The sequence below is a fragment of the Onthophagus taurus genome, chromosome 4 (genome assembly GCF_036711975.1).
Source record: "Onthophagus taurus isolate NC chromosome 4, IU_Otau_3.0, whole genome shotgun sequence".
Classification (NCBI taxonomy): domain Eukaryota; kingdom Metazoa; phylum Arthropoda; class Insecta; order Coleoptera; family Scarabaeidae; genus Onthophagus; species Onthophagus taurus.
The window spans coordinates 2,155,837-2,177,693 of record NC_091969.1 but is presented as its reverse complement, the minus strand read 5'-3'; the positions used below and the strand labels follow the sequence as shown (position 1 = coordinate 2,177,693).

The window sequence follows — 21,857 nt, the reverse complement described above, 5'->3', positions numbered from 1 at the left end:
ACTCTTTACTTATTGCGACGTCCTTTCCTGCTTCGGTCCTAGGAAAGGGGTCTTGGTGCCCTATTTTTTATGTTCGGGATGTTAACGGTCTCGGGCGCTACCTTATGTTTACAGAGTTAAGGAACTCTTTCGCCTCCAAGTAGCTTTTGGGGGTTACAGTCGGAGATTCAGGGTGTTTGAGAAAGGGTCAAAAAAATAAAAACATGCGGTTCATAAATTAAGAAATAAAATCAAAATTTATTAATAATAAAAAAAATCAACATAGGAGTTTACGGAGGAAGGTAAAAAAAAATCTTTATTTAAATATATAATCGGTAAATGTCTGGCCTAGTGCAATATTGTAGCACTCGTACTTCGGACGTGATTGAAATAATTATTCATAAGGGAATAATTGGTCTGGATGAAGTGCTGCGGAAAACTCGCAGCAACACCAGGTCGGGAGAGTGTTGCGGAAAACTCGCAGCAACACCAGGTCGGGGAAAGTATTGCGGAAAATAAAATCAAAGTCCCACAATTGCAAGACCAAAAAGAAACTTACGATGAAACTCGGTTATTTCCAAAACTCGGAGATTTTTCGGTGAAGTCTGGCGAACTTCTTGAAGACGGTTGATGACGGCTAAAGACTCTTGAAGACTGTCGAAGACTAATCCAGAACGGTCGAAGACTGATCAAGACAGTTGAAGACTGATTCTGACAGTTGAAAACTGGTTGAATGTGAAATTTTGACCGGCTACTTATACTTGTTCGGGGTGAAAACTGGATTTTTCCGAGGTGGGGATCGTATTGAAACAAGTTATCAAAACTAAATTATAATGTGCGGGGCTAATTAATGACAATAGCAAAATTTTAACGGCGTTATCGGATGCGGGGTACAAAATTAACTAAATCCCTTTTTTGAGCGGATAAAATTTATTAAGGAATAGCGGAGTGATAATTAATTAAAAATAATTATCGGAAAAATTTATAACATAATTCAAAAGATGCCCTTGTTTATGTGGAAATTTACAAAAATATAATTAACAAAATCGGTTAGCGTTTACGGCACTTACCTACATAAACGTTTTCCCGACCGCGTGTTTCACGTTAACTTCGATTAATCAGTATTAATGAACGCGCACTTCAACACAAAGTAGCTTCAGCAGTTGGGCGGTGTCCGGGGCAATCCTATACGGGTAGTATTTTCCATGGATGACCATCAGGAATGAAGTAAATTAATTAATTAAGATGCGGGATGATTTTGGTTAATAATCATGTTAATCATAATCGGATCGTCTTTAGAATCATTCAACGGTTATTTCATGATACTAGTAATTGTTTGAAATCGGTTTGATTGTTCTACGATTTCTAATTCCGCATCATAAAAAAAATAGTCGCTGTACGGTAGCTGAACGGTAGCTCGCTGGCTGCTGAAACTCACACGGGACGGTCGGCCTTGTTTACAGTAACACCCTGATTACTGATTACTGATACTTCTTCGTATTTTACTTCGTTGCGGTGTTATTTAATTATTTTAAATAACAATTTTCAGAAACCATGTGCTTTCGGTAATTACGTCGTTTGGCGATTTCCACTAATTGCTTTTGTTTATTTGAAATTCGGTCAGGAAACGTTATCAGAAAAAGGTTTAACGGTTTTAAATGAATTAATATGAAAATTTGAAGTTTAATTAAGGAAATTAAGAAATTAAGGAAAATGCGAATAAAGTTGCATAAGTGGGTGGTGATAAGGTATCAATTTTTGGATTTTTCTAAATCGGGCGGAAACTGTAGGAGGTCGGGGTAATGTGGGAAGTATATTCGGATGTTATTAATTTTTCGGAATTAAAAAAAAAATGTTACTTCGTTACATTATTAACGAAGAAACGTAGTTTATTTTTAATTATATTATTTGTATTTTTTTACAATTAGATGACTTATTTCTTTTCAACTAGAACATTTCTTTCGACTGTTTATAATTAACGCGCTCGTACTTCTGCGTCGAGACCATAAGACCGGTACAATATTGTGCTGCTTAAGTTTTATGTGTCGAGAATATTTGACTACACAAATCGTACATACGTGATTCTCCGGTGTTTTGCATTCTATATAGAGCGACTGTAGCGTACACATAGAAATTATAACTTTTATCAAATTACCTTATTATCATAAATTACCTTTGTTACCATTTTTGTTGATTTCGATGTAAATATCATTCGATTATAAGCAACCAACCAGACAACACGTCTGCCTTTGCATTTTAATTTTTAAAAACAGTTAAAATTATTTAATTACTACAACTCTTTAGCGACCAAGAGGTTCTACTTCATTTATTCGCCAATCTTTGTCTTCGCAGATATTTCAGTACTTCCTCACACGTTGTATCTACAACACGAACAGGATTCTACTAAATTCCTTTCGGCTGCTAAGGGAAATTCGATAAATACTAATGACAAAAAATTATTAACGTGATCATTAAATCTTAGAAGAAATTACCCTTTCATATTTATTATAGCCGATGTTAAAAAAACAATTATCTGTGCCGATTTTTTACATAAATACGGTATCTTATTATATATTAAAAATCGTCCTTTAATTGATTTGGAAACCAATCTATGTTCAATACGTTTAATCCAACGAACTAATTCAACTTCACCAAAACTATTTTCTATTGAAACGAAATTTAAACAACTTTTAAAATGCTACTCAAAATTAATTTCTCCCCCAGATTTTTCTTCCCCAGTGATGCATTCTACAAATCACCATATCATTAAAAATTTAATATTGCTAAAAAAAAATTTGAAACTATCGTATCTTTAGGTATTTTTCATCATTTTCGTCCACAGCTTCTCCATAACATATGGTCCCTAAAAAAGAGTCCAATGGTTGGGGACCCTGTGGAGATTATCATCATCTAAATTTTAACTGTTCTTGATCGTTACCCTCTTCCTCACATACAAGACTTCAACTTGCATTTAAATAACTGTACAGCACTGTTTCTTTAAAAGAGCTACAAAGATTCTTAGGTATGATAAACTTTTATCATACATTCATTCGTTCATTCATTAGCACCACTATATAATTTAACACCTGGTCTAAATTCTAGTAAAGACAAATCAATCTCTTCATGTTCAAACAAACATGAACTATCATTCACTCAAGAACTTCTTACTTTTACGATAACACTTGCGCATCCATCTATTCATGCGTCGCTTTCGTTAACTACTAATGCTTCAAATATAGGTATGGGAGCAAGGTAAATCGAACATTGTGGCAGACACATTGTCACGAATCAATGTCGATTGCCTTGAAGATCAATACCCAAACTTACAGATGATTAAAAATGCTCAGGACCAAGATCAACAATTACCTTATTTAATCAACAAACAATCAGCTTCCAAATGCAATTATAACTAACATATATTTTTATCTGAAACAAAAATTGCAGGCTAAAATTTAGTACTTTGGTGCGACATTACTTTGACATCCCCTAAAATATATATACCTTAAAAATATAGAAGAGTAATTTTTAATAAATTTCATTCTTTAACTTATTCAGGTTTTCGTTCTACATTACACAGTGTTAAATCTCACTTCATTTGGCCTCATATGTCAAAGGACATACAATTTTGGACAAGAATGAGATGTCTCCAGTAGCAGAAAACAAAGATCCATCAACATACCAAATCCCTTGTTGAGAAAATATCCATTCCTAAAGGACGATTTCAGCATATCCATATAGATTTATTAGGACCTTTAGTATCTTTAGGATGTTCTTATGTCCTCACAGTAATCGACCGCTTCACACTTTGGCCTGAAGCTTATCCTATAAATGATATTTCATCTTCTTCAGTAGCAAACACTCTTCTCGGTGAATATCTTTCCAGAATCGGCATACCACAATCTATCACACCCTTTTACAATTTTACAAGCACAGGACTCTCAAAACCGCCATAACAGCCATAGGAAATGTCGATAGGTGGAATCACGAACCACCAATAATCCTGTTGGGACTCTGATTCTCTTTAAAAGAAGATCGGCGTTGTTCTCCCGCTGAGTTAGGCAACCACTTTGTCTTCCTGGAGAATTTTCTATAAATTCACATCATTCTGTTGACACAGAACCTCTCCTATCTAGTTTGCGCAATACATTTTCAAATTTAAAGCCTGTACCAATTTCATTCCGTTCTACTTCTAAACCTTAATAATCAACCTTAAGAACCGTACATAAGAATTTGTTAAATACTAAATTTGTGTTTCTAAAGTTAGAACATCGTCCATCCCTCTCTCTGCAGTTAGAAGGGCCCTTCTAAATTATAAAAATATTGAAAAAAAAGCTTTATTATTTCGCGAAATAACAAAAACTTACTTTTAGTATTCATCGTTTACAACCAACATTTTCTTTAAACGACAACGTCATTAATTTTTGTGACAATGTCACTATTAAACAGAAAATACATAGTCACCTGTCAGTTTTGACAACCTTATTTTAAAATTGTCATTTTGAATTATTTACAGTTTACATGTAGCGTACTTATCTATTAAAAATTATTAGTTTTTTGTAAAAGATCTAGTTTACGTTATTTTGGTTAGTATGATTTTATTTATAAGTACGAAGGCATTCACGGCCGGTGTTAATTAAACTAAAACTAGAACTAACACTAGCACTATCATGTGGCATCCGAACGTCAAACATTTTTTTCAAAAAACGCACGGGTTAACCCGAAAGTTTCTAGTTGTAGGTCTAGTGTTAGTTCTAGTGATAGTGCTAGTGTTAGTTTTAGTTTTAGTTTAATGATTTTGTTTATTATTTTCATTATGTTTTTCGATTTTGTCAATGAAATAGAACATTAAAAATCAATACGTGTTTATGGCATTGTTATAGTTGGAAATATTATTTATAATGAATACTAACTCTACAACGGCTTACAAAAGCAGAATCATTTTTCACATAAATTACACCAAATAGTGGTCATATTTGTTATGAAATAATATTGAATTATAAAGAACATATTGAAATATGTTCTTATTTATACTGTAGTTAGAAACGTGGTGTTACATCTCTCCTTTTTTATTTATTTTTTTATTGATATTGTAGTAATTCAGGCTGATACGAGTATCTGATAGTATCTGATTTCATTTTTAATGAAAAAATATGACTACGTTTTCACCTGTCAGTTGAGAATCGATATTGCTCATGAAATTATCGATAAAACTTCTTACAAAGACTTATTAATGCGATCTTTCACTTAATCAATAATAATCTATGCCGTAATATTTCTAGAAAGTAATAAAATTTCCATATCCATTCCAAAATCTTATTTTAAAAATTCATCGATAATGATAAAGACATTTAAAACCATATTGTTCCTGAAATTGAAGAAATTAACCAACAAATCGATAATAATATCTGATAATCATTATTTTTGGAAAAAAGAAAACATATTTGAACTATTTTGATCGACATTGCATGTCGTTCCGAAATTTTACATAAATTATCTTTTAACGTACTTTGTATAACCAAAATTTATATTATTTTTGAAATAATCCACGATTGTCAGTAGCATAGTCGCTACGCATTTGATAGAAAATTGAAGAACCGACACTTGAAAAAATAACAATAACAATCAAAGTTGAATCGTAGAAGAAGACGTACCCTTTTGTTGTGAACGCGTTCGTCAATGAAAATATACTAAAAAAAAAACATAACCCCGATCATAGTGAAGAAGAAGAAGAAATAACCTAATGTGAGTTTGAATATTAAAAAAAAACTAGCAATTAAAAAAAAAACTAATTTAATCAAGTGTATAAAATTGTTTATTAAAAATTCGTGAACATTTAAAACACTAACTGAGACGATAATCAGAATACAAAAAGGAAGAATAAATTAAAACAATCGATTTGGATTTGGACATCTAGCGTGAGAGTGTGGAATCACCGAGGATTTAAGTTGATAGAGGAGGCGTATATAGAAACCATTGTTTGAAGGAGAAACAATTTACTTGTAATTAAGATAAGTCTGATTCATTTTTTTTGTTGTTCATTAAAAATTCGAATTTTGAAAATTTTATTTTGATTTAGGATATTCAGTCCGAGTTAACAACATCAAATGATATAAAATTTAAGTTCGTATTAATAATTAAATAATTTATTAAGTTGTTTTTTTTGTTTTTTTTTAATTAACTTTTTAATTCATCGATATATATATCATCAATATTCAATCGTTCACCAATACAATATATTTTCATATAAGTACGAAGGCTTTCACGGCCGGTGTGAACCTTCTTCAGAAACTGGTTCGAAGTCACTTCGAGTTTCTGAAGAAGGTTGCAACATGGCATCCGAAACGTCAAACCTTTTATTAAAAGACGCACGGCAAAACCGGAAAGTTTCTAGTGTTAGTTCTAGTTTTAGTTCTAATCTTAGTTTAATATATTTTCAAGTGAAAAAATCGCAAAGTGGACAGTTGGCGGCACACTCAAAAATCGGGTACTTTTTTCATTTACTTCGCGATAAAAAGAAAACCGCGGAGCCAAAAATTCAAATTCACATTCAATGGTACGTAGAAATGTTTAGTAATTACAACAAACTTTACCGCAATCTTTTTCATCAAGCGGTTGCGAAGATATCGATGTCTAAAGTGAAAGGCCTTGACTTTCAGCACGGATAGTAGTGTTCGTGATTTTTATCGGTGTGCATTGGTTGTAGTAAGTCTTAACGTAATTTATTTTAATTTAAGGATTATTATTTGTTAAATATGAACAAAGAATGTGATGTAATGACAACGAGAACATAAGTTTAATACGATAAACCATGTCAAAAATATTTAAGAAAATGTTTAAAAATTGCGAAGGCATATATATATCTTAGCCATTTATGGGTTTAGACCAGAAATTTTTAAATGATTCGTCATAATTTTTAGTCACGTAGTATTTGTGATTAAAAATATCCAAACACTTACAGAAACAGCCTGCATGCGCGGTGTAGCTTTTGAAATTTCGCACCACAAAGCTTCCCTTTTGTTTGAAATTCTCGTTGGCATAAATCGAATCTTTTACAGTTATTTGTTAATGTTTTTTTTAGTGAATTATGTTGGCACTCAATATGGCGAATGTTAGTAATTATGAAGTTATGTGTGTTATATTAAATATATTTAAACCATACATGCTAACTTGTGAGTGCGGGAAGTTAGCCCCCTATTTTTTGATTTTTAAATATTTTATTGTTGTAGATTGTTCTAGAGTTGTTCTACATTGTACCAAATCGGCAAATCGAAAAAATAAAAACTCCGCGAGAAAACCGAAAAAACGGGTTTTTTTACTAGCCCTCCATCTTTGGAAAAATCAAATTTTCTTTGTTGTTCTGGGTTGTTCTAGTTATTGTTCTAGAAAATCAAAATTAGGGGATACAGCATTACGAAGTTATAATTAAAAATAGGTTTGGCCGCCCAAATGTCTAGTTGATTGCTGTGACCATAGTTTTTCTATTATCAGTTCCATATAACAAATATATACTTATTATAGCTAACGCAATCTGGAACAGCTATTATTTTCACTAGAACAACTCTCTAAAGGGCACTTTACTCTTTGAAAATTAAAATTTTTGGAAGTTTCAGTCAGTAATTCTTGTGACAGCGGTTTTATATTACACAATAAGAATTAAAAAACATAGAACAATCTAAAATAATTCAAACTTTGCCGATTCAAATTGTTCTAGATGTGTTTTGCGTTTAACACGGACATTAATTTTGCAAAATCACATATTTTTTGTTACTCTAAATTGTTCTTGTTGTTCTAGGTACTTAAAATGTTTATTTAATCACTGCGGTTTTAGTTCTTTTAAAGTTTCATATTAAAAATTACTACTTACAACAATTAAAACAATTCAGAACAGCTGTTATTTTCACTAGAAAAACCTTAAATTTTATTAGTTGTTGTGATATCGGACAGGTTTTGTTGAATCAGTGAACCCAACCGTTAATATAATAATAGTTTTAAAAAATTAAAAAATATGGAATAATCTGACCATCTAATTTTCTAAAAATCACCTTTCTATTTAAACTTATAATAATAAAACATTAGATGCGATTTAAAGTGTATTTTATTTTGTAAAACTAAGTAATAAATTAATAAATAAACTAACAAAACAATACCTATTCTTTCACAAAAACTGTACAAAAAATTATTCTAAAGTAAAGTATAAGTAAATAAATTAAATCATCTAAATGGACTAATATCACGGAACTCATTTACACACATATATGCACATTTGTGCATTTATTTCTGTTGCTTCTTCAACCTGTATGGATTTTTTTCTTAAATCATTAAATAATAACTAATTGTTGGGCACAAATGCCGTGTAGTATCCTACATCACTCAAAGAGTGAGTACCTTCGTAGCTGATGATACTTGCGAGGATATAGACTTTGTTCTGGAGTTGTAAATTGCGGGGGTAATCGAGTACGGGAAGTTAGCTCCCCATTTTTTGATTTTTAAATTTTTCATTGTTGTTCTAGATTGTTCTAGAGTAGTTCTACATTGCTCCAAAGCGGCAAATAGCAATAATAAAAACTCTGCGAGAAAAACCAAAAAAACAGGCTATTTACTAATCCCCATTTTTGGAAAAATGATTTTCTTTGTTGTTCTAGTTGTTGTTCTAGAAAATCAAAATTATGGGATACGGCATTACGAAGTTATAACTAAAAATAGGTTGGGCTATTCATTTAGAAATCATGTTGAGAATGTTTGCACATATTGCTTTAGTTTCCTAAAATTATTTTTAAAAACCGGTTCTAGTAAAGCAACATATAAAAAAAGAGCTGAACTATTAACAGGCATAAATTATTTTGGAAACCAGAATATTGCTGGCCTGATAATAGTGAATGTTGTGTCAAATATTACGTTTCTTTGCACACAACGATTTAAAGAAGAATTTAGTTATTGTAGCACTAAAAACTGCAATAATGCTTTAAACGTTACTTTCCATAAAAACATAATTTTACCAATCGACATTGACATCGTAACAATATTAGGCTATGTATAGCTAAACCAAGTAATAGAAAACTACATGCAAACCCTAAGCAACAATTGCAAAAAATGTGGTCTGTTTATAGAAACAACGAATGGAGAGAACAATAAAACAAAATTGAGTGATTACGTACGCAATTTGTACCTCCACAACAAATTCTATATCCCCGCAGGTATCATCAGTTACGAAGGTACTCAAACTTTGAATGATGTAGGACACTACCTGGCATTTGTGCCCAACAATGCCAATTGGAAATTATTTAAAGACTTACGAAAAGAATCCGTACAAGTTGAAAAAGCTACTGAAATAAAAGCTTAAATGTGCATATATGTTTATAATTGAGCAAAGTGATGTAACCGTATTATTCCATGATATTAGTTTATTTACATAATTTAGTTTATTTAGTTATAGTTTACCTTAAAATAAATTATTGTACTAATATAGTAATACTGATCGAATAGTTATTGTTTTATTTCTTAGTTTAGTTTATTTATTAATTTATTAGTTTATACAAAATAAATACACTTTAAATCGCATCTTTTGTTTTACTATTATAAGTTTAAAGAGAAAGGTGAAACTTGTGATTTTTAGATAATTATGATGGTCAGATTATTCTATATTTTTTTAGTATTTTAAAACTATTATTATATGAAACTTCAAAAGAACTAAAACCGCAGTGATTAAATAAACATTTTAAGTACCTAGAACAACAAGAACAATTTAGAGCAACAAAAAATATGTGATTTTGCAAAATTAATGTTCGTGTTGAACGCAAACCAATCTAGAACAATTTGAATCGGCAAAGTTTGAGTTATTTCTGATTGTTCTATGTTTTTTAATTCTTATTAAAACTTCGAAAAACTTTAATTTTCAAAGAGTAAAGTGCCCTTTAGAGAGTTGTTCTAGTGAAAATAATAGCTGTTCCAGATTGCGTTAGCTATAATAGGTATATATTTGTAATATGGAATTGATAGAAAAGCTATGGTCACAGCAATCAACCAGACATTTCAGCGGCCAAACCTATTTTTAGTTATAACTTCGTAATGCTGTATCCCACAATTTTGATTTTCTAGAACAATAACTAGAACAACTAGAAGAACCCAGAACAACAAAGAAAATTTCACTTTTCCAAAAATGGGGGGCTAGTCAAAAAACCTGTTTTTTCGGTTTTCTCGTGGAGTTTTATTTTTTCAATTTGCCGCTTTGGAACAATGTAGAACATCTCTAGAACAATCTAGGACAACAATAAAAAATTTAAAAATCAAAAAATTGGGGGTAACTTCCCGCACTCCTAACTTGTATGTTTAAAATAGACGAAATGCTAAATAAATGTTAATAATAAGTAGAACATTTCATTTTATGTAATAATAACGTGAATTTAAATTTACCGCCAAAAATATCCAGTGATATTTTTTAATGATATTTCTTATTCTAAATCTAAGTTTTGTATTCAATCCTCCTAGTTTAAAACGAAAGTAAAAGTAAGAATAAACAATGCAACAAATGTCAACAAATCAATGTCAACAATTTATTACAATTTTGAATAAACACATTTATTCATCGCAGATATTAAAATTAAATATAACTATTAAAATTTCATAGTAATATTTTATAGAAAGATAATAAGTGTAGTTCTTTACATTAAGAGGCAGAATTAATACTTTGATAATTTCTTGCAGTTTATAGAAAATATGGGTAGGTTTTATTTCCTTTTATGAGAACAACTCGAAGTTTCTGAGGGCGGGTTTCCGGTTTGTCTGGCGACAGCATGGCGGATGCAAGGTCCGTAAAGCGTATTGTACAATGCGCTTTACGAACCTTGGGCGGATGTAGAAACTGTTAACACGACCCGTATCGATACTTCAATACAAAATCTCGTATCAAAGTTGTAATTAACAACTTTCAATGTAAAATAATGATAGAACCTAATTTTACACTTAATCGAACATTATTCAAGTTTTTCAACAATTTATTCTAGTATTTTCGCTGCTATAAAAGTGTACGTTTTAGCATACAAAGAACAATGTTAATTTTATTTTGGAAACGATTGAAAGGAATTCCGTTACGATTATTTCCGGAGAAACCGGTTCGGGAAAAACCACCCAGATTCCTCAATACCTCTTGGAATACTCAAATTCACTTAATAAACCTTGTAGAATTATTTGCACGCAACCAAGTAGAATTTCCACCGTTGCTGTAGCTGAAAGGGTTTCAATTGAAAGAGGGGAACGAGTTGGCGAAACTTGTGGTTACCAAATAAAATTAGATTGTTGCTTAGGACCCACAACTTCACTAATTTATTGTACAACCGGCGTTTTATTGCGTACATTAATGAGCGGATTCGCCGTTTTGAAGAATGTATCTTACATAATAATCGACGAAATCCACGAAAGAGATAAATTTACCGATTTCGTTTTGATCAGTCTTCGAGAATGTATAAAACAATTCCCGAATTTGCGTTTAATATTAATGTCGGCTACGTTGGACGTGGAATTATTCGAGAATTACTTTGGGAACGTCGCTAAAGTTGAAGTCAAAGGAAGAACATATCCCATACAACATTACTTCCTCGAAAATATATTACTTGAATTAAATTATGAGTCTGAACAGATGAAATTGATTCAGAAAAAAAATAGCAAACAAAACAATGAAATAGCCGAAAGTAATAAAATTAATGAAGTTGTAGTAGTCGATCAAGATGTATTAAGAGAAATGGATGAAGCTTTATTGCATTACATTTCAATTCCTAACGAAGAAAATTTCATTCAAGTCTTACATCTTATTTTATCCGAAGAAGTTTCTGTTAATCATCAGCACAGTGGTGAAGGATACACGCTTTTGATGGCAGCAGCGGCTAATGGTCATATTGAATTTGTTGAAAAATTACTAAATTTAGGTAAAAAATTATTTTTATATTATTTATTTATACTCTCACTTCCGTGAGAAAGACTGATTATTAATTATATATACAAGAATATTAAAAAAAAAATTGTTTAGGTGCTGATGTATCATTAAAATCACAACAAAATTGCACAGCAATCGATATGGCTGAACAAAACTGCCATAACGGCGTAGTAACCCTGATTCGATATTTCGAATACATGAAGAGACAAGTTCACAATGACGTTTTAAGTCTGTACAATCAAACGATTCTTGAAGACATAATCGACCACGATTTAATCGTTGCGATCATCACACATATCCATCAAACTGAGATTAAAAACAATATGGGGGTTCTCGTATTCCTTCCGGGTTACGAAGATATCATGCTTCAACTTGAAGCTTTATCTGCATCTCCTGTTGGAAAGTTTCTCAAAATTTGCGTATTACACGGAAGCATGATGGTTAATGCGCAACACGACGTTTTCAAGCGATCGCAACAACGCAAAGTGATTTTATCAACGAATGTTGCTGAAACGAGTATTACCATTGATGATATTGCCCATGTTATTGATACTGGGAAGGTTAAACAGAAATCGTACGATTCGGTGAGAAAAATTTTGATTAAATAAGTTTTTCTTGATTTATTTTCTTTTGGGGTTTAAGTTGAATGGAACATCTACTTTGGAAACTACATGGATTAGTATTGCTTCTTTAAAACAAAGAGCCGGGAGAGCTGGAAGATGCGCTCCAGGAAAATGTTATCATATATTTTCTAGGACGCGTTATGAGTCGCTTTTAATAAATACCATACCGGAAATACTCACGGTACCTTTACATGTAAGCCTTTTTTTATAATTTTTAATCAAACCGATTTTCCTTAATCTAATTTTTTTGACATTTTAAGGAACTTTGCCTCCAAACCAAACAACTCGCCCCACACGGGATGAAAATAGCCGATTTTCTTTCAAAAGCCCTCGAAGCCCCAAACACTCACGTTATAGTGAATGCGATAAACGATTTAGTTTCGCTTGGAGCTCTCGATTCTAACGAAAGCCTAACCGTTCTTGGTTCTCATTTACTTCGTCTCTGTATCGAACCCCATTTGGGTAAAATGCTAATCTATTCGGTAATTTTTAAATGTCTCGATCCCGTTTTAACCGTCGTTGCTACTTTGACCCATAAAGATCCTTTCGTTTTACCAACGAAAGGTTCCGAAAAAGTCGAAGCTCTGAAACGAAAGAAATCGTTAACTTGCGGGACGTTCAGCGATCATATGGCCCTGTTAATGGTGTACCAAAAATGGCAGGAAGCGAAATTAACTAAGACGGAAAGGAAGTTTTATCGCGAATATTACGTTAGTCCGAGTTGTATGGATATGATTTCGGCGACGAGATGCCATTTGGTTAGCTTGTTAAGGCAGTCTGGTTTGGTGCCGGTTTCCAGTGGCATTAGGAATTTAGTACAATTTAATAGAAGTTGGCCAATTGTTAAAGCAGCGCTATGTGCGGGGTTATATCCGAATGTTGTGTTTTCGCATCACAATAAAGTGGTTTCAAGGTATATACACTCACTTTCACATGAAATACATCACCCATTAAGAATTAGGCTACAATTTTGAAATTTCGGTAAAATAATGCTTTTTTATCAACTAAGAAACGATGAAAGTTTAGTTGAAAAAAACAAAAATTAACATTTTTCAAGAAAAAGCTAGTAGTAGGTTGCATCTCCACGCATGGCTATGCATGCATTAACTCTACCCATGCTCTCTATTAAGGGGGGAAGTACATTTAGACGCGATAAAATAAGTTTGATACCCACTACTATTTAGTGATGCTTTGTTTTATAAAAATATGTATTCACATATTCTAAAACTTTTATAGGCGAACGGCAAATAGTGATCAGATAGGGGAACTTACGGAGTGAGCGGTTCCGTTTCAAACATTCTAGTATTCGCTAGAGTGGTTAGAATTACTTGCGAATGCTTTTAAATTGTTCCCAACATCTTCTATGTGAACCAAAAAAAAGTTAAAAAAAAAATAAGCATTTAAAAAATACAGGTGTTTTAATATAATGTTAAAACTTTTTAAGAAAATATTGATATACAGTAAAACCTCTTAACCCAGATATGCCCATACAAATTTGGTGGTTGTTTATGAGTAGATGTTCTGAGAGGTTAGTGTTTAAGCTATAAATAAACAAATTTTGTAAAACAAATTAAAAATGTATTTTGAAAAATACAAAATTCAAGCCGTATTATATATAGTATAGTTCTGCTTATCTTGAGGTATGACGTAGTGGTCCCTGTGATCAAAACGAATATACATCTTCATTATGTGACATATGTCCTCTTGAAGTCGTTTGTTTTTTATTCTGCAATAGCAGTGTGGTGGCAATTCTTCTTCTAAATTTTAGCTGATCAAGTGTTCCATCACTTCTCCTATGTAGTTGCCAGGCGTTGTGGACTAACATGTCAATACAATGCGCTATAAGAGGAAAATACTGTTTTTTCTCTCTGACATACCGTATTTTCTCGAATGTAATCCGCACCTTTTTTACAAATTTTATGTGCTCTAAAATCAAATGCGGATTACAATCGGGTGCGGATTAGATTCGCAGTCGTATAGTTGCAATTTGGAAAATAGTAAAATAAAATCACATTATAACAATAACACTTTATTAAGGGTTTTAGAACGATATTTACATTTTTATGTATCATTTTCTTCCCATATTACGTCATCTTCGGATTATACAAAACTTCTTAAATGATGTTATAATATTGTTTTCAGGGATCGTTTTCCATGTCGCCTACACTCACTGAACAAGTTCAGAAGCTCCTTTAATTGCTCCCGGTTTTGTTAATTCTCGAGTTTGTTAATATACATATACATACACAGGTTGTAGTATGGATGTTATTCCACCAGGTATTATTATTGTGACAAGAAGTCTAAACCAAGGGCAATCATCTATGATTAATTAATATCCTTATTTAATAATCTTCCTGGTCTACGACTCCATACTTGTCTTAATCATTCCATCATCAGCTTTTCAATTATCCATCCTTTTTGTTGTGCCCTAACTAGGACCTCATTCGGGAAGTCTTTCAGATTTCAGAATGGTTTTTTTCTCAATAGTAGTAATGTCAGCAATTTTTCCCTATCACTTGTTACTGCTAGCATCAATGTGATGCGCAATTTTTCGCAACCATTCGTTTATAAAGAAATTTCCCACACACCTCTTCTTTCCAGTGTGTAGTTGGGTGGCATATCCAGATATACTACCATTTTGTTGACATTTACAGTTTGAGACAAATTGAAATTTTCTTGAAAATCATTAGGCGCTTTTGGGAGCTAGTATTAAAAATTCTTTAGTCCCTCTTTTCGTTTTTCTTGAGAGAACTAGAAAACTGCCTCGTCAATTTCATGAAATCGTCTCTTCTTTGGCCCGGTAAATTTTTTGCACGATGCCTCACAGTCTCCAATAGCTACCTGGTCTTTCCGCAACAGCTGCAACGTTACTCTCGTTATCAGCAAAAATTGTACCAGCTTTTCGATTTCCTTAACGCTAACTTAATAACATCTCTTTAAACTTTGCTGTATAGAAGAACCTTTTAGATTTTTGCTGCATTTTTTTATAATTACCCTATTATATGTATAATTATTAATTAAGCACACACCACGTTCGAGCTACTACTAGGGCAGTATATGAACGGAATTCGTGCTAGGCATTACTATTTATTTTTAAAATTATATTTATTTTCCAATTTTTTCTGGCTTGGTAAATTTAAAGTCTAGTCTAATAAAAACTCGTCGTAAGCAAGGTTTCTTTAGGTGCATCAGCGTCAGTCAACGGAAAAAATTATATTTATGGTTAACAACAAGCATCGCATCGTTTTGGTGTTGTCGAATTGCTCAAAGAAAGATGCGGATTACATTCGCAAACTAAATTTTTTTACCACTATGCATTTTTAAAATCGGGGTGCGGATTAGATTCGAGTGCGGATAAGATTCGAGAAAATACGGTATATACGATAAAGGCTCAAATTTTGATCATATCTGTCGACACCTCCCATATTGGCGTTGTATAAATTGACTAAATGTTACCCGAATAATTTTCTTTTCTTTTCGAGAAAATCTTTTTGCAGAATGAATTGGATTCACCCCTGCTGAATTTAAACATAAAGTGACAATACTATTGTCATGCCATTTTACAACAATTATATTTTGGACATCAACATTTTTATAATCGTAGCATCCCCTTGGCTCTTTCTTAATTTTTTTAGAATCCATCAGAGGATTAGCTGGTATACTGTTTTCACGAATGGTGCCTGTGTCTCTCAACTTCAAAGTATGGTACCATGGCTTCATCAATGCAATGCATATACTATTTTCTAAAAAAATTTTATTCAGATGTTGGAATAAAGGCCTCACCTTTGCGAATTTGTCTCTTGCTTCTATTTTAGTAGTATCTGCAAGATGAAAATGGGACATAATATATTCAAAATTATTTCGACTTATTGCTTTAGACACCAACACATTTTGACATTTTGTCTCTTTCATACTCCCAGTACATTCTCCTTCTTGGTACTTGCATGTATCCACTGAGTAATAGTACACGTATAAATGCTTTTATTTCTGTTTTCTCTATTCTTAGGTGGTGATTCTTCTGATTTGCATAACCATTACTTTCGATTACTATTAGATCCAGTATTTCATCATCAAAGAAAAGTGAAAATAACTCCAAAGCACTTATATCGTTATCATTTTCATCTACTTGGCCATTAAAAATTATATTATTACGCTCCAAGTCGTTATCCGTCCATTTATAACTTTTCCTTTTTTTCGTATTTTTTCGATCGAATTTAAATTCGTTGAAACTAAAATTATTTTAAACCTATTATTTCTCTACAATTTGCAATAAAGGTGTGTTCCTTAATGTGGCTCTTAGTGATAATCCCGTTTTATTCCCACAGAAGTAAAGAGACGGAGTTATAAAAACCGGGAAGACTTGTAGATTGTTATCTATAACGTACTTGTTAAAGGTTTATAACTTTTACAATTTAAATCATTTGAAATTAAAACTTCATAGAATCAAGAGGTTAAACAAGATATTGCTATAAAAATAATCGATTTTTTTGATCACGTGATCATGCGTGAGTTACTTTAATCACGCGTGAGTCCCGTGGTTCATATGTATAGTAGTAGGGAAAAACGCTATTTTAACGGAAGTACTTAGAATTTCGCCTTAAAATTTTCCTATCACATTCTTAAGATGTTCAGGCAACTTTTTATGGAAAAAAGATTTCCATAAAAAGAATTTCCGCTCTTAAGTGGTCGATGTTCTCCTGGGGTATCTCGTTCCATGCAAACTCTAGATTGTGTCGAAGGTCATCCAGATTCTCAGGAGGCCTGGGTACTTGTCTTAGTCGCCAACCCATCATATCCCAGACATGTTCAATTGGCGACAATTCCGATGACCTTACAGGCCAGGGCAAAATCTGTAATCCAACCTGTTCCAGGAACCTTCTTTTTAACTACAGCAGTATGGGGTCTTGCATTATCCTGTTGTGTGGCATTCTGCAACGTCTTCATGAAAGGTACTAACACCGGTTCCAGAACGTTGTCGATGTAACGACATGTAAAGGTCTTTGCCCACTACACCGTTCCATACTAGGACCATAACAGGAACGCGTCATATATATGCCCGTATGCCACGCGTATTATGCCCGTGTATGCAAACTGTAGATGCCCCGTTCGGATCTCGTTTAGTCACAGTATAAAGTAAATCAGTAGTCTCACTTGCCATATATGGCGTCCTCAGTCTTGCTAAAGTAACGCAAAAACAGCGACGACGGTATTGGATTCACGATGCTCTAAAAGAACGAAAAGCTGAGGGAGAATACTGGACATTATTTAGACACTTAATTGATGATGAAGAAAATTTTTCAGTACTTTCGAATGTCATCATTTCAAATTTCCTTCCAGGCTCTCTCTTTCCTTTGAGTATCCATATCAATTTTGGATGTTGAAAGTTATATAAAAATTCGTATTTACGAACACATTTCATTAGTTTTTCGTCCACCATATTTAACAACCTGCTGAACCTGCTGCAGTGTTCTAGCGCGAAAGGAATAGTAAAACAGATGTTTGCGTAACCACGCGGTTGGGCAGCCTATGCACATCGGTGCGTGCCGTGCACCGAACGTTTCGGCACCTGCAAAATATTCCTCCCTGGGAATTGCTGTCGAGTCGGGCATGGCACGGTACGGCGTTAGTCGGTGCCGGAACGGTCCAGTGGACATTGTCTCATGATAATTCATACAAAGAATATTTTTTTGCATGTGTCGATACGGTTACGCTCATAGTATATATACGGTGTAGTGGGCAAACACCCTCGTCCAGCACATATCAGCCCCCAAACTATAACCCCAGGTGTTAAGGCTGTGTGGCGTCTTTGAACGAACTCCAAATGCCGTTTTTCCCCTCGATGTCGCATCCTTCTACTACTATCATTCATCCATAAACAAAACCTTGATTCATCACTGAAGATGATGTCATTCCATTGATGAACCCACCCTTGCCGTTTTTGACACCATGCAAGTCTGGCTGCTTTATAGGGAGGTGTTAATGGAAGCCGATGGTAAGGACGGTATGAATGAAGCCCAAAGGAAGAAATTCTTCTGTAAACAGTTGAAATCGACAAGTGTCCCTTCAAAGCTCTCGTCCAATCCACAGCAATTGACCTTGTTGTTTAAAATCGATCCCTGGTAGCCATCCGCCTAAGGAGTCGGTCTTCACGTTCGTTGTTTCTTCGGGCGGGTCTTCCAGCAAGACGGCGCCTCTGAATACCTTCTTCTGATCATAAAACCCATATCTGAGCAACTGTAGTGTGGTCCCGATTCATCCTTCTCCCAATTTCGGAGTAAGAGACCCACCTCTTTGATACCAAAATCGACGACCGACGTCGCATTGGGAGCATTGCAAGGCGTCTACTTGGCAGTTTGACAATCAAATTAACTTACAGTACTAGGAAGAAAATATTGAAAGTTGAGTTTTTTCGGCGGAAACTTTCATCGTTTTTTAGTTGATAATAAGGCATTATTTTACCGAAGTTTCAAAGTTGTAGTTCAAATTTTAGTGGGTGGTACATTTCATATGAAAGTGAGCCTATTAAATAATAAATTAAATAATTTAATAAATTATTATTTGATAGAAATGAAAAGAGGGTTTTAATGCATTCGACTTCGTGTCTTCGAGGAACCATGGAATACTCATCAGGATTATGGTTTGTTTTTGATGAAATGTCAAAACTTGGGAATTTGTGCAATTTAAAAGGAGTTACTGCTGTTACTCCATTAACTGTAAGCTAATTATTGGTATTAGACACCCAAATAGAACTAAAACAACTTTTTCTATTTAAAAATTAGATTGTTTTAACCGCTGGTTCAACTTTGCGATTTGATCCGGAATCGTCAATAATGGAAATCGATGATTCTTTAAATGTGAACTTGGGTGGCGATGTAGTGTGGAAATTTCGACTTGCTTTAAACGACATGATTCAACGTCACGTCACGCAACCATCTGCTAAAACTACAAAATTCGAAACGGATCTTCTCGGACTTTTTAATTATGTTCTTGTAATCGAAGAGTCTTATTTTAATCTTGTTCAACCGTTTGAATTTGGAAAAAGGCCACGACTCCCACCAGGAAGCAATGGATATTTGCATTTTAACACAAACGGCGAATCATCGAACGACTTCGATCCAAATATGGAACCTAATTTCGGTGATAATGTTGAAAGGAATCAGCAGGTTCTTAAAAAAAATTTTAATGGAATTCCAAATGATGCTGATGATAATCATGATCATCAAAGTGGTAGTTCGAAACAATACCAACCTTGTTTGAAAACTGGTTCTTCTAAACGACAAGGTTGCGGACCACATTCAAAACAGCCTGAATTGAGTCATACCAGCGGGAATGGAGCAAACGTTCCAAGCACATCTCAAGATGGTGTTTTTAGTGATCATCGCCGTTTTGGTATTCCAACGAATGTGTTGATTGATATGACAGCGACTATAGGACCAGTATATCGTTTTGGTCCGTCGTCGATATTTTATGTTATCCGTCCATTGGAATTGAGCAATATCATGATTAGTTTATCGCAAGGAATTTGGAATTTCGCCCCGCAAACTGAGCGGAAGGTTTTTAGGAGCTTCTTGGTATATATAATTAAATTTGATTTCATTTATTAATTAATTTTTTTTTTTTTGTAACCTAGGAAAATCAAAAGACTTTTCTTCTATACAACGTTCTAGGAACTTCGGAATTTCAAGCTTTAGCCCAATTAATGTCTACTAATGACGGTCAATATAACACACCTGCCAAAATTAATTGGTTAAGTACACAAGGAGTTACATACGATCAAATCAGGTGAGTTTCCTATTAAATATATTAATAATTTTTTATTGTTTAAATAATTTTAGGGGATTTTTTCCAAATGGGATCAATTACTTCGTGGATGGGTATCAAATTAGTAGGGAGATTGGCATAAAAATAGCCACGTTGATGATGGAACGTAACGATCAACCTAACGTTTTCGCACGTCCAATTTTGTTTAGGGGTCTTGATATTTAAGAATAATTTTTAAAGTAAATCTTTTTTATTACCTCATCTTATCCGAACAATATTCTTTTTTCCAAACACTTCTTTTAGAATTTTCTCATTTTGATCGCATTTCTTTTAAAATTATTTATCTACGATGTTCGTACAGTTCCTTTAACAAAAAACATTTTAATAAATTATCCTTTTCTATGTTAGCTTAATAATTGTTACGGTTTAATTATTTTTAACTTAATTTTTTTGCATTTTTTTTTGTGCATGTAGTTTATGTCGTATTGTAAATGTGTTTATTAATGTGTTAAATCCTGATCATGCCACATCATCTCCGCACCATTATCCACATCCGATTATGAAATAAGAAGATTAATTTATTTATTAAGAAGTTACAGGTAAGTTAGAATTAATTTAGTATTAACGTTAATTAATGTTATTACTTTCTTGTAAGTATTAAGTTTTCTTAAAACTTCAGTTGCTTAACTAATATGTTTTCTTTTTTGGGTGATTTTTTCAGAGTTTCCTGAAAGAAGGAGTGGAGGTTATAAGAAACCACGTTGGAGAGGTGGATGGAGAGGAAGAAGAAATAATCATCAGTGGTAATTTTTGTTGTTTGTTGAATTAACTATTAAAAAATGACTTTTATGTTTTATTAGGGTTTATTTATTGATTAAAAAATACTTTCTGATAAAAACTAATTTCTTACTTAAAAAATTTATCATATTTAATAAAATTTCCTTTATAAGTGTTTACAGGTACACAAGATATCAAATATTACAGTAATTAATCTCCTCAATTACCTTTTAGTGTGTGAAAACTTTGAAACATACTTGAAACAATTTGAAGCACTTAACTTCATATTAAATCACTTTCTGTTAGCAGACGTCAGTTACATAATGTCTATAACTATAACAACCATTTTCTGAGTCAGTAGTTTTTGCAATTCCCTACTGGGAATTTCATATAACGCGCAATATATGAATGCAGTAACCATAGTTACGAAGCTACTATATGCTTGCACTGTGCCATTGGGTAGTTTTGCATAAGAAAAGTTTTACTTGGAAAAAGGTGAGCCGCACGTCTCTCAAGACGGCTAAACCCGAATGATTCTAGTTCTAGGTCTTGTGTTAGTTCTAGTGATAGTGAAATACTAGAACTAGAAACATTCGGGTTTAGCCGCACGTCTTTCAAGACGGCTAAACCCGAATGATTCTAGGTCTTGTGTTAGTTCTAGTAATAGTGCTAGTGCAATACTAGAACTAACACTAGACCGAGAACTAGAAACATTCGGATTTAGCCGCACGTCTCTCAAGACGGCTAAACCCGAATGATTCTAGTTCCAGGTCTTGTGTTAGTTCTAGTGA

General features: G+C 33.1%; 1 protein-coding gene across 1 annotated transcript; it reads left to right on the top strand.

Annotated features, from left to right (window-relative positions):
- Positions 1–400: 400 nt before the first annotated feature.
- LOC139429686 (3'-5' RNA helicase YTHDC2-like) lies at positions 401–21,145 on the top strand. Its single transcript, XM_071195619.1, has 10 exons — positions 401–577; positions 11,012–11,897; positions 11,999–12,489; positions 12,548–12,721; positions 12,789–13,441; positions 19,094–19,241; positions 19,308–20,099; positions 20,159–20,310; positions 20,364–20,888; positions 21,011–21,145. Exons 1-9 carry the CDS (start codon positions 401–403, stop codon positions 20,512–20,514), a joined length of 3,624 nt encoding a protein of 1,207 aa, XP_071051720.1. The 3' UTR covers positions 20,515–20,888; positions 21,011–21,145.
- The last annotated feature ends 712 nt before the right edge of the window (positions 21,146–21,857 follow it).